At 45.2% G+C, this 13057-nt stretch overlaps 1 protein-coding gene across 16 annotated transcripts in view; it reads left to right on the top strand.

Moving 5' to 3' along the window:
* The window catches only part of LOC139049177 (uncharacterized), a 110252-nt gene that overhangs the window by 9672 nt on the left and 87523 nt on the right, over window positions 1–13057 (top strand). For 13 of the 16 annotated variants that reach the window (XM_070524493.1, XM_070524490.1, XM_070524477.1 and 10 more), the window contains 3 exons: window positions 983–1006; window positions 6056–6091; window positions 6851–6889. In XM_070524493.1, coding sequence (XP_070380594.1) covers window positions 983–1006; window positions 6056–6091; window positions 6851–6889 — 99 coding nt within the window. The remainder of the gene's footprint in view (window positions 1–982; window positions 1007–6055; window positions 6092–6850; window positions 6890–13057) is intronic. The other 3 variants (XM_070524482.1, XM_070524486.1, XM_070524483.1) reach the window with 1 other exon arrangement.

Raw genomic sequence — 13057 nt, forward strand, 5'->3', positions numbered from 1 at the left:
GTATTCTCAACACGATTTTCACGAAGGTCAGTAAAAACGAAGTAAGAACGTCGCATAAATTGTAAATTATTACATCGGATTTCTCCATACTTACAATGACTGAGATGCAGCCTGTCAAATGAAGTGATAGAAATCACCCCAAGAAATTGCTGTTTCCGTTAATATTTAAATTAAGCATATCGGATATACATAGCACAAATTTGGTTGTACTTTGTCGTTGCGTCGCAACTGCTTTCCTTTCTGTATTCGAACGAATGCTGTTGCACTTGATTCAGCAGCTTGCTCAGTCGAAGTACTTGTGCAGTCTACTCGAACAGTAGGCGTTAGGTCAGAGTTAGTTTCGTAAATGATGAGTCACCATATGAATAGGCGTGACTAAGTACACCTATTCATTCTTACAACAAAGTTGCTTTATTCGAAATATCGCTTTATTCGAAGTTTTTGTGCTCCTGATTCGCAGTTACATCAAACTTCGGGTAGTACGAAGCGCGCAGCGGAAAATCTTCGTGGGACTTTTTGTTGTGCTTTTCTTTGTGATATCCTAAATAGCGCTGTGAATGCCACTCCGTCACGTGATGAAATTAATTCTGTCACGTGACGTATACCGACAGCCGAGGCAGCTGCTCGTGGGGGACAGCAGAATTTTGGCATCGCGTCGCAACTGTCTAGAGTGGCGCTGTCTCGTATACCTTTTACGAGTTTCTTGCTGTTGGTACGCGGGTCCCGCTTTGTCACGTCATTTTCCGAGCCTCTTCTTTTTAACAAAGTACCAGTTATAACGAGGTCCATTTATGATTCCAATGAATTCGTTAAAAGGAGGGTTTGTTGTGGGTTGTACTGTTTGTTATCAGCGTAAAAAACATCGCATACAACAAGATCAAAGGCGAAATTTGCGGTCCATATCGTTTTACCGTTACGTCGTTTGCTGTCTGCTTGCTACGTGTCGCACGTCGATGACAGGAGAGCTTCCCTTTCATTCCAGCTTCCTCCGACCTCGATGATTCGGGTAAGCGCAACTCACTTGTATTCTCCAAGGGCAGATGCAATTCATAGTCCACTGTGATACGTGCAGGCTTTCAGTTAAAGGGCGGAACACGCTTGCTTAGCATTCCCCTCGAATTTTTCTTAGCTGCCCATGCAGCTCTGTCTATCGTCCTGAATTTAGGTAACCTTTGATTGTTTATGGGCGGTTAAAACGATATGCGCGAGTTCTTGGCTGCAACAAGTTTGGTAGGGAGTCGCGTATTATGTTTTTTCAGCTGCTCCGAATTCCTGCGTTTATTTATTTTGTTATTTACGGGATGATATATAGTACAGTGTAGCAAATTTTCGCATTTGCATTGCTCGTTTTGTTCATTATACCAGTCTTCCTGTTACATTGAAGTTTTGCACTCTTGAAAAATGTGTGTCGTGAGTGCTTTACTTATAAATCAGTTTCCTACGCACGTCTGCATTTTCAGTTGGAATGAGATCATTTGTTTTCTTCACATTTGCGTTTTCCCCTTTTGCAGTGCGTGGACCTGTTCTCAAATGTAATGCTCAGATTGCTGTCGGGGCCTCTTTGAAAAAAAAAAAAAGCGCACGAGATGCATGAGTAAAAATGAAGCTTGGGGCCAGCGGCAGCGAGCTGGAAGCACTCGCGCAAGCGCCGCAACGAATTGCACATTTGACTGGTGCCTTTAAAGCGTAGATTGACGGTTGGAGAGATCAGTGCAACGGGAGTGGCAGTGATAGGCCTACGCAGTCCGAAGTTATTGAGCCCGGAAATTTAGAAATACAAGAAATGCATCCCCTCAACTCGGAGAGCGCGGTCTCCTGTCCCGCTTTCTCTCGCCCGCTGACGTAACTCATCGCTGCCACTGGTAAGAGCTCGACGCACCCACGTGGCGGAAGCTGGCACGCAGCGGTTGCCTACATATTCGACGTTCCCACGGACTCGGTTACTCCGATGTTCTGGGGCCGAATCTTATACGTGTTCGGAATACGAACCGTTCGCTTCACCGCTTACGCCACTTGATGTGCCACTCCCAAGCCGGTGGTGGAAGAACCGGAGGACGCGACCAATAGATGAGAGGGTGCCACCTCTGAAGTGTACGTCATTATATGACGAGCTAATCGAGGAATTGCAGAATGTTTCAGCTTGCTAAGTAACTGTAAAATATAAATTGAATATTATATGCCAAGTTCTGAAGTATAAACGTGTGGTACCGGGCGTTTACGCAATGTAGAAGTAATTTATTACTGTCATTCTTTTTTCATTCTCAGCCGACAGGTGGTCTCGCAAGCGTAAATGAGTTGGCAGAGCGCAGCGCTATGTCGTCTGCTACCATCTGCAGGAGCTCGCACGATGCACGCAACAGGAACGCACTGCCAGCACTTAAGTAGCAAGCGCGACGAAACCGTGAACTGGTTCTTAGGGACACCTTTACTAGCCGACTATATCAATTTTCCCTCTTTTTTCGCCCTTCGTCATCGGCTCGGACATGACTCGCTCGCCGCCACGCTACCGCTATCCCTGCTATCTGCCCACGGCACGTCGCGTGATAGAAGCAATGGAACTTGAAATGGAACATTGCGATATATGGGCCCTGCATTGCCTGCGCGAAGTAAAATCGAAGAGCGTGGTGCTGAAGGTGCGCGCTGTGCCGTGAAATTGAGGAACAAAGTGCGGCACTCCCGAACTAGAGAAAAAAGGGCAACCAAACAAGAGATCTCCACAATATCTTCCCATCCTGACTGTATAGTTTTATCAGCCGAACGAAGGAAGCGCTGAACCAGCCTAGGTTGAACACTTCTGATTGCTGAACGGCGATCTGCGAGCTATTCACGCTGGCGATAGCACTGGGAATTCGATCTCACCATGCAAATATCTCTTTGACATTGGCTTTGAAGCGGAGGTCACGGGAAAGCTGACCCAGCCATTCTACCGGCCAACACAGTAATTGCGAGAGCAACTTTGTGAACCGTGTCGGCAGCAGAGATGTAGAACGTTCCGATGAATGCTTCGCTTCCGACCCACCTTTGGGAGCTGCAGACCAGTGGCGATGAACTGCAGTGTGCAATATTCCTTCCTATGCATGGAATGACCACTGGTACGCTTGCACCCGAGTCTCCTCTATTTGATAGCCTGATAGTATAAGGTCTACTTAGAAAGCTGGCAAGGGCAGTGCAACTCATTATCCGTCACTTCGAACGCGTATCGCACTTCCAGCCGTGGTACCGAGAGAGCAACGCCAAGCAGACGACGAAGTAATAGCCCGCGTGTCTCCGGGGTCGCGCGACCGGCGTGCGCGGCCGAGGTCGCAAGCCAACAGCCAAGCCACAGCAACGGAACCCAAAGCGGACTACCCCTTCGCCGGTTCATACGACCGGTTCGCTTTGAAGATGATGGACAGATACATGACGTAGTCATAAATTGCGATACCGCCCCGCTGCCTCTGACGACCTGTGACGTAACCAAAATTTTGGCCTATCAGGTGAGGCCAAACGAACGGTTCCCCAACCGAACCGTTATAAGATTCGGCCCCTGATGGCGCAGTTACCGTGGTGAAAGATACCTTTGCGCATTCTAGCACATGTCGTGTTTCTCGCACTACCGGTCGAGCAATTTGGGACTGCGCAACGTCTCTTTTCCTCAGTTCCGTTGGTTCGGTTCAGCGTAGAACCACGAACGACAAAAGGAGTGCGCCAACAACGGTGCACCGAGGTGAGGAACGTGCACCACGCGAACACGCACGCGCAAAACGAGGTAGTGAGCCGACAAGGCTGCTCACAAGCGTACACGTTCGGCGAGAGGGCTCGTAGGTGTGCCGTCTTGCTGCAGGGGGGACAGAACGGCCAGCGCCCTTAGCGTGTTTTGGGATTGTAGCGACATTTTTTTTTTATGGCTGTTCGCGTTAATATCAAAAGTAGGCCAAAGAAAATCTCCATTTATCGCGTTTTCGATGCCGTGCAATGGCTACGTGCAACGTTGTTTTTAAATTAACATGGTGTGAATGCGAGCTGGTTGGTACGAATTTACTAAGGGGGATTTCAATATCTTCCCAGCACGTGTGCTAATCTTAAGTAGTGTCTTTTTGTTGTTTGCTTTCTGGTTTCCCTATCTCTTGATATGTATACCTGATCTCTTTAGACCTTGTCATGTTCATACGCTGCGGTATTTGCAATCACCTATATATGTTGTTAGTTTCAATAAAAATTTCGTTGAGCGTTAGCGCTCATCCTGTCTGCTTCTATAGTCTGTATATGTCACTTCGCGCTACAATTCAAGATCATGTTTCCACACACTTTTGTACAGTTATTTTTCCTAAATAAATGATGATGGCTTTTCCTTGAAAAAGAAATAGCTCTATCATTCAACAAGTTTTTTTTTCAAAGTGCTTTTTCCAGGCCGTGTTCTTCAATGTCCAATTCATTTGCCCAAGTACGCCAAGATAATGAGAACAATAGTGTTAGTATATCTATTGATGGCGTTACTAAGCCTACCTTGCGCTTAGACATTTAAATATCGCCAGGACCGGACAACATTCAAAATGCTTTCCTGAAAAGATATTCAGTACAGGTGGCTCGCCAATAATTTTCCACAAGTCTGTCGATACAGCCATGCTTCCTGATGACTTGCACATAGCAAGAGTTACCACTGTTTTTAAGAAAGCTCCTCGTTACAGATAGATAGTTATCGCCCCATATCTTCTTGTTCATGTAAAATGTTTGAGCATATCCTAGCAAAATACATAAATGACTTTTTATCGCGAAAGAATAAACAATGACTGATGCACAACACACTCTCCTGCATGAATACTTCACAGTAGCTCAACTAATCACAACAGTTCATGAGTTTTCGAAGGTTCTTGAGCAAAGCGACCAGATTGATATTACTTTACTAGATTTCTCGGAAGCATTTCATAAGGTTATGCATTCAAATTTAATATAAAAGTGGAAGAAATTGGTTTGTTCTCGCATATTATTAACTGGGTTAAAAAGCATATCTGTCCAACCACAATCAGTACGTTAGCGTTGACGGATACTGTTCGCGGTTTATATGTATGCTCAGGCGTTCCGCAGGTGTGTGGTTTGGGACCACTCGTGTTTAATTTAAATTAAATACTGACGTTGTGGACGTGGCGGACTCGTCTGTTTATTTAACGTTATTTGCAGATGACTGTGTCGTATTTACTCCTGTAAATTCCCTCTCTGACCAAATCACCCTGAATAACACTTCAAATATACTGGCAGAATGGTGTCCTAAATGGGAAATGGCAATTAACCTTAAGAAAACTATGCACATGTGCATCAATAATAAACGCAATAAACTTCCCTTTGCCTACCATATAAAAAAAAAACCCCTTGAAGAGGTTCAGGAATGCAAATATTTAGTACTGACATTAACTTACAGTTTCAACTGGTCGACCCACATAAATAACATATTCTCTAGAGCCCGAAAAAGTTCGGCCTTTTGACACATAAGTTGGGCGAATTTTCGCCCTCCCTAAGATTGATGACATACAAAACTTTTATCAGACCCTCTTTAGAATACGGCAGTGCTGTTTGGGACCCCTTTAATCGGGCGAACGCAGGAAGACTTGAAAAGGTCCAAAGATTAGCCGTCCACTACGTTTACAAACGTTTCAAGCGTCTTGACTCCCCTTCGGCGATGCCGCAATGGGCCGAACTTGAACCACTTGCTCGAAGGAGAAAAACAGCACGCTTGAATTTCTTAGCTTATCTTTATTGTGGTAAAGTGGCAATAAAACCTTACGACTACTTGGACAAACACGCTGGTCGAGCCTCACGTCACGAAGTCATCACATCAAGTCTGTATTCGCAAGAACTAACTTGTATAAATGTTCATTCTTCCAGCGTGCAGTTACAGAGTGGAATTCACACCATAGACTTCACCCTTGCTACGTAATATTTTGTGGTTTGCTGATATGTATATTTCCTTCTTTTTGTTTTGATCTTCTCCTGTTTGGACTGTTGTCCGTGGTATTGCACAAAAAAAATGATGATTGCGATGATGACGATGGCTTCTAAAGTGGATCGGCTCTCTTTTCAGGCACACCTTACACCACGGACCAGTTTTCGCCGCAAGGTGAGCAATGCGCCGTAACCGCGACTCGCACTTTTCAGCCGACTGTTTATGCCCAGCAGACACACGAACGCACTGTTCAACTCCTTCAGAAACTAACTGCGACAGACCGAAAATAAGTGAAGTGGTGGAATTTATAAAATATCACTTTTTCAGAACGAGAGCTTCGCAGCTGAAGAAAAATTCGTCCCCGTTCGGAAACGTATTCTGCTGCAACTGCGAAGCCTGCTGAGAAACCCGTTTCCTGTTAGCTTCATGTCAGGTGGATGGCAGTCTTTTTCTTTCATGATCGTTCATCCATCTTGCGGGCTTCCGCAGGACGGATTTGCCCCTGTCGATAAACCACTTACTCTTTACGTGATATCATCAGCTCAACGCACACCAAAAGGCTGGTCATTGGCTGGAAGCGTTATGAGAAAGGCTTTCTTCCTTGCTGACGTCCGGTCAAACGGGGCATCAATACTTGGCGCACCGAATCAAATGAATTGCCACTGCGTTCATACTGAATATTGAAGTGGAGGGGGGACTGTGCAAGGTGTAGTGCAGGTGGTTCAATTTACCTGTCGTTTCCTCCTCATAACCACTGGACAAAACTGACAGGAACTATTCGCGTACGCAAGCGTTTGCGGTGGGACCAAGGCGCTTAAAGGTACTGCCGAAAAAAGTTATGAATATCGATATATCCGTTAACGGCAGATGCTGCTTACCCGCCTGTTTCTATCGCTTGTTTGTGCAATGTTGCTTTTTTTCCCCTGCCTTTAGGTTACGCCGCCCAAGGCTATGGTGCAATGCCCGGATATAGTAAGTGAAAGAACTTTTTTTGCGTGCCCAATGGCTTGATCACACTTTCGCACCTACGGCACACCAAGTTGTTGAGCTAAGAGCGTTGACCTTATGACAAGACAAGAATTAAGCTCTGAATTCACTCCGATTTCCCTAATCAAATATAGGCACGGCAGCAGGCAAAAAAAAAAGCAAAGAAGGAAAGGAAAAAGAACTGGACAAAAAAGGGTAGCTTACAGTAGGGCAAACGCACACTTCCAATGGTATTAAAAGACTTTCAAAACCCAGTGAGTGTTTTCGTCGCTCCAACAGTGAACGTTGTGGATATTCACTTGGGCATTACGTGAGAAGGTAGCTTCATCGGTCCACAGTATTTTGTTGAAAAAGCCTGGGTCCTCTTCCGTCTTGATTATGATCAAGTTTTCAAAGTCCTTTCAATATTGGAAATCGCGAGGATCCAACCTCCGGTGCACCTGCACGTGGTACGGAAGAAGTTGCCTGCTCTTAAGTGCTCTCCACACTGAAGACTTTGACACTCCAGCTTCAGCCCCCACACTACGAACACTTGCGATTGGGTCTAGAAAAAACTTTGACAAAATATCTGTCTCCACGTCCTCGCCCCGGATTGAAGATTCATGTCGTTTCTTCGTAGAAGTCCCAGTCTGTCTCAGCGTTTCATATATGCACGCACAATCGTCATTGAGCTCGGACGCGTACCTCGATTCCAGCGTTGAAATAGCTCAACTGCGCGCCTTCTGTGTCCACTTGACTCACCTGAGCCAAAACCATACCTGCTCTTTCTTCATTGGAGTAAGCCATATCTGCTGCTCAATGTTGGTCACAGCCAAATAGCGTTGCTGTGGAGAACACTCAGGGATACGGACGTCTGTAGAGCACTGGATATATTGCAGTTGGCTGGCATTGGTTCAAACGAGGTACATAAGGTGTGATCTAGATTCGGTAAATTGGGGAAGCCTGCGGGCACACTATCTCAGGGACTGATACACCGGTCACGGTGGTAGAACGCCTGGTAGACTGCAAGTGTGAGAAGGAGAGCAGACGGGGCCAGTGCGAAAAGAGTCTTCGTCTGAAGAAGACATGCGTAATCTTCCTTGAACGTAGCCAAAGTGTTTTTTACCATTAGTTAGTTTTGCCCCCGTGTGATTTATCCGCTGCTGTTCGAGCCCTAAGGTTTAAAGTTGTAGCACCATCGTTCAGTTCGAAAACTACTACAAGGTCATTTGTGTACAAAGGCAAAATTGTAGCAGCCGTCATCGTCTTCCATCATCCCCACGCGCTTCGCCCTTTCCTTCTTTCAAGCTGAATCAAAATGCGCTTTCGTCTTTTTTTTTTCGTGGCCTTAGACGCTTTATTGCTTTGGCAACGCTCGGCCAGCAGCATGCATTTGCACCGTCATGCGACTAGAGCCGTATGCCAAGATAACTGCACCAGACATAACTCCCTGTCGCGGGCTAGTCTCGCTGCAGCCGACCTTGTTCATCCATCGCACGCTTGAGAGCAGCACAATGACAGTGCGCAAGCGTCCCGTCACGTGGTATATTTTTAATATTTCGCGGGCTTTCTTTGGAACGCGGAAAAAAGGACCACGTGAGACATATCGTGTTGGAAACAATTCATTGAGAGGTTTCTCAAGGTGCTCTACAACTTTGCGTATCACTCTTACGGTCTGCAGCCAAAACCTAAAAAGTTGATTAACATAACTAGTCTGTTAATTAAGGGGAAAATAAAAGATAGCCTGAGTAACTCTAGGCCAGTGCCAACATTATGCATTCGGTTCAACTCGCGTCCGGCGTGCCTTTAATATTTGAAAGTTTTCACCTACGCCATTTTTTTCACCTACGCCAAAGCATCATTGTCAAGACACTAAAGTCAGCAAAGGTAACTACGTTCTTATTTATTTTTTCTACTTAGACTTTTATTCGCGAGGAGACATTGAGCCTCTTCAATTTTTTTGTCCTTGCAACCCTACCCACGGGCTGCCAGAGGCAGCCAGAGCGCATGCATTTTTCTCGTGTTGCTCCGACCACCGCGCGGCGCACTTCAGTGCGCGCTCGCTTTTCTCTGGCCGAGTGGATTTTCGTCTGGCAGAGTTTTGGGCACTTTCTGGCTAGCAGACGAGAAAAAGAAACTATCGTCGCTCGCCGCCATCACTGTGGGGACTCGACGAATTGCACCGCGTTCGCTTGAGCGCAACCTCTCCGGAAAGTCTTGTCTCGCCAGTGTAGGATACCGAGCAGTATGCGTATGGTTCTCGGTGGACCAAGCGTCTCATGTTTTCTTCGATATTCTTTCGGTACCTACATTAGGTGCCCAAAGTAGGCATTCGATTGAGGCCAACATACCTTTCGCTTTTTCATTTCGGTGCCCCGGCCCCACAAAGGAAAAAAAAAAGAGAGACTGCTGTGGCGCTACGAATTTTCGTATGGTGAAAGTTCGATTTTGTTACTTCTTTTGCGGACAGTAATGGGCCACAGGACGCTTCAGTTGCCGGATAGTCTTATGATATAGTATTGCGATAGCAATTATATGGACACTCCAGGCGCATTCCTGCCGTCGCCGTCGCCCTCATGTTCAAAGGCGATAACATCGTGACCGCGCACCGCATGCTGTATGTGCGAGTGAAAGCGTAGGGAGGGGGATGGGGAGCTGGAATGGGTGAGACGACGATGGTGGCTCAGTCTTCTGGGCGCAAAAGAGAAAAGCGGGGAGCAAGCGCGCCGCCTCCCGTCGCGCGCGATACATCGGGGGGAGTGGATGGAATGGGGGTGGGATCTAGGATTCTGGGAATCTGTGTTTGTGCAACATGTTTATTTGCCTTGTTTGATGCATTGTATACAGTTACTTTTTTTTAGATACGTAGATTTATAGGAGACTTATATGTATATTTCAATATCTTGTTGTGGGGTATTGTATATACGTGCAATGAACTTTGTTTCCAGTGACACTTTTCTGCCTTTTATCAAGCTGTATCTTCGCATTTGTATATTCCATTGTATCTTCGCATTTCTAATGTACGAAGGCGAGTAAAATGAAAGTGAGACAACCCACCCCGCGCAGTAATTGTTCGGCCCATTATCTGCGAGGCATGCACGTGACACAGGCATCTCTCTATTACAAAAGTGACACGCAGGTGTGAGTATAAAGGTTGTTTAATGCTCTCATACACTGGGTTGAACATGGTTGCGCGACATAATGGATGCTCTAGAAGCTGAGCAGCGTAGTGGCCTGATGTTTTTGACAGCTGAAGATATTTCGCAAAAAGAAACTAGTCGCCTTATGGCTGCCGTGTACGTTGAACATTGCATTTCATTGGCCACTGTGAAGCGTTCGAGCAAACGGTTCAAAGAATGACGTGAAAGTTGCAAAGGCGATCCAAGGCCGGGCCAAGGCCATCGTGCGATCGCCCCTAACAAAATTGCAAAGGTTGATGAAATGATGAGACAAGAATGGAGGATAAGCATCGATGATCTGGCAGAGCGTGTGGACATCAGTCACGGCTCGGTTAACGCCATAATTCATGAGCATCTCGGTTATCCGCTCTTGTGTGCCCAATGGTGGCCCAAGATTTTGAACTACCGCCAGAAGACGGAGAAGTTGAGCGTTGCCTTGACTCATCTGATCCGATATCACAAGAAGGGTGACGACTTCTTGTCTCCAATTGTGATCGCGGACGAACCATGGTGCCACTTCTACGAGCCTGAAACACCATAGCAAAGCTTACAGTGGAAACATTCGAATTCACCACCACCAATAAAGGAAAAGCCGTCATTTCCGCCGGAAAGGTGTTGTTGACTTTTTTTTTTCTATCGCCAGGGGCCATTACTGATAAAATTTGCTAAATTTTGAGAGACTATCAGTTTGTTTCGTTATTGTAAAACGCCAGATCGGCTGCGTGTCACAATCAAGAACAAAGTACGTGGAAAACTGACAAATGGGATCATCTTGTTCCACGACAATGCCGTCCCCACGTGGCTGATGTGGTTAATACAAAACTGGCAATGTTAAAGTGGTAAACGCTGCAACATCCGCCATACAGCCCAGACCTGTCGCCTTGCGACTTCCACTTTTTGGAGCATTTGAAAAAAAAAAAAACTGTTCAAGCGAACCAGATTCGTGTCGGACGATGACGTGAAAGAGTCAGTTGCAGACTTTTCGAAGCAGCAACCCAAGGAATTTAATGAGACGGGAATCAGGCGACTCGTTAGACAACGGCACAAATGTCTAAATGATCATGGAGACTACTCTTAAATAAGGTACCCAGTTTGTCATATATTCGCATTGGCTGACTTTCATTTGACTCGCCCTCGTTTATTTTGCAGAACTCCTGCTCTTTATACGAGCTCTCTGTTGCGGCTATAATTTCGGTGCAATTACTCACCATACACGACCGGTGACAGCTGCTCCTGCGTAATACATTGGAATAAATGACAGCGTCATTGAAATTTTTCACTGGCCGTCGCATATGTACAAGAATCTAAACAAGGCTCTTGAATGACAAAGTTTCATTACAATATTTCTCCTCAGCTTGTTAATTTCATGGTCTTTACATTTTTCGTATCAGCGGCATGCACTGCCTTGCTGGTTTGGAACTGATGTAGTTCTAACGTTCGTGTGACATTTATTTACTTATTAAATAGAGAAAAACATGGAAGCATTGATATCGGTTATTTTGGGCACAGTTTTTGGCCCATACAAGTATATTCTTTTATGAAAAAATACATATTTTACTTGTTTTGACAGTGCGTAGCGTTCAAGAATTGGTTTGCAGCATCTTTAGCAATGACAATGGAGTTAGTATTCATGTATTTGATCCCCAGACAAATTGTTTGAGAGGAAGCTTTAGCTCGCGCCAAACTCCGACGCGGCCTATTCAAATACATGTAAAACGCAGAAACGCTTTTCTGTGATAACCCCCGGATCGCGTTTAATGAAATTCGTTGCATTTGATAGAGAAAGTTAAATGCTAGTGTCTGTTGGAAGCGGAATTTCGATTTAGAACCTGAACATTGTTTAAATATTTCGAAACACTCGAAAGCTAAAAAAAAAAAAATAGAAGCACGACGATTACAAACTAATAGCTCTGAATCAAGCACACATGTCGCTGTTCAGTAAACGGCATCTATTATAACAGTCAAAGCGGACAAATTTGGTTTGTCAATCCGTATCTCAGGTTAATTGGTTACGTAGTGTACAAGGATTCAGCGAAAGCCGTATTTCCATAAGGCTATTTTTCTGGAGATTCACGTGTAACATAGAAATTTTGTTCGCTGAAGATGTACTATTAGGTGCAATTCGCAGAATTGTGATATCATTTTTCATTGCTGAGTTACATAGCTTTAAACTTGATAGTTTAGATTTCTGAAAATTTACGATTTTGGTGAATTTTCAATAAAAAATGGACAACCTAAATGAAAAATTCCAAACCAACAGTCCCTAGAATTTAAGTTTTTCTTTTAAATGCAACAAACATTGTCAAATTTGGTGCATTGGTTGCCGAGAAAAACGAATTCTCCTTCTACGTGTATTTAAATACGAGCACCCGAGCTAAAGCTTCCTCTTAAGGTGAGACCGAGCTGCAATGTGAGCCCCCCCCCCCCCCTCCCCCCCCCCGGACGAAATTTCTGGCTACGCCACTGATTGAGAGCTACAGAGCATTCGCGAGCAACTGTAGACGAAAATTTTTTTTCGTGTCGGCGCGACGCGTAAGCGCGGACAGACATCGACCATCGCCGGAGGGTAGCTATATATACAGCTTCACTGTAAAACTTCCGATACAGCTTTCTGTTTCTCAATACGTGCCACACAAAAGTGTTTTTCTGAGCGTGAAAGAAGCCCCCGAATACATGCAAAATTGCCGCGCGACTGGCAGCTTGGGGCACTTTGCATGTATTCGCGGTCTACTTTCACGCTTGGAAAAACACTTCTATGTAGCACGTTTTGAGAAACAGAAAGCTGTATCGGAATATTATCGTGTTGCTCTGCAATTTTCTCGTTAACACTTTTCGTCTAATTACAACATTTTAGAAGTTGATTAATAAAGTAAGACTAATTATTACGCGGAATGCAAAAAATAATACGAGTATCTCCAAGCGACCGCACACAACAATACCTTGGTTCTGTCCTGCTGCGTGGAAGTTTGGCTGAGGTTAAGAGGAAGCTTTAGCT

This window comes from Dermacentor albipictus, chromosome 8 (genome assembly GCF_038994185.2).
Source record: "Dermacentor albipictus isolate Rhodes 1998 colony chromosome 8, USDA_Dalb.pri_finalv2, whole genome shotgun sequence".
Taxonomy (NCBI): domain Eukaryota; kingdom Metazoa; phylum Arthropoda; class Arachnida; order Ixodida; family Ixodidae; genus Dermacentor; species Dermacentor albipictus.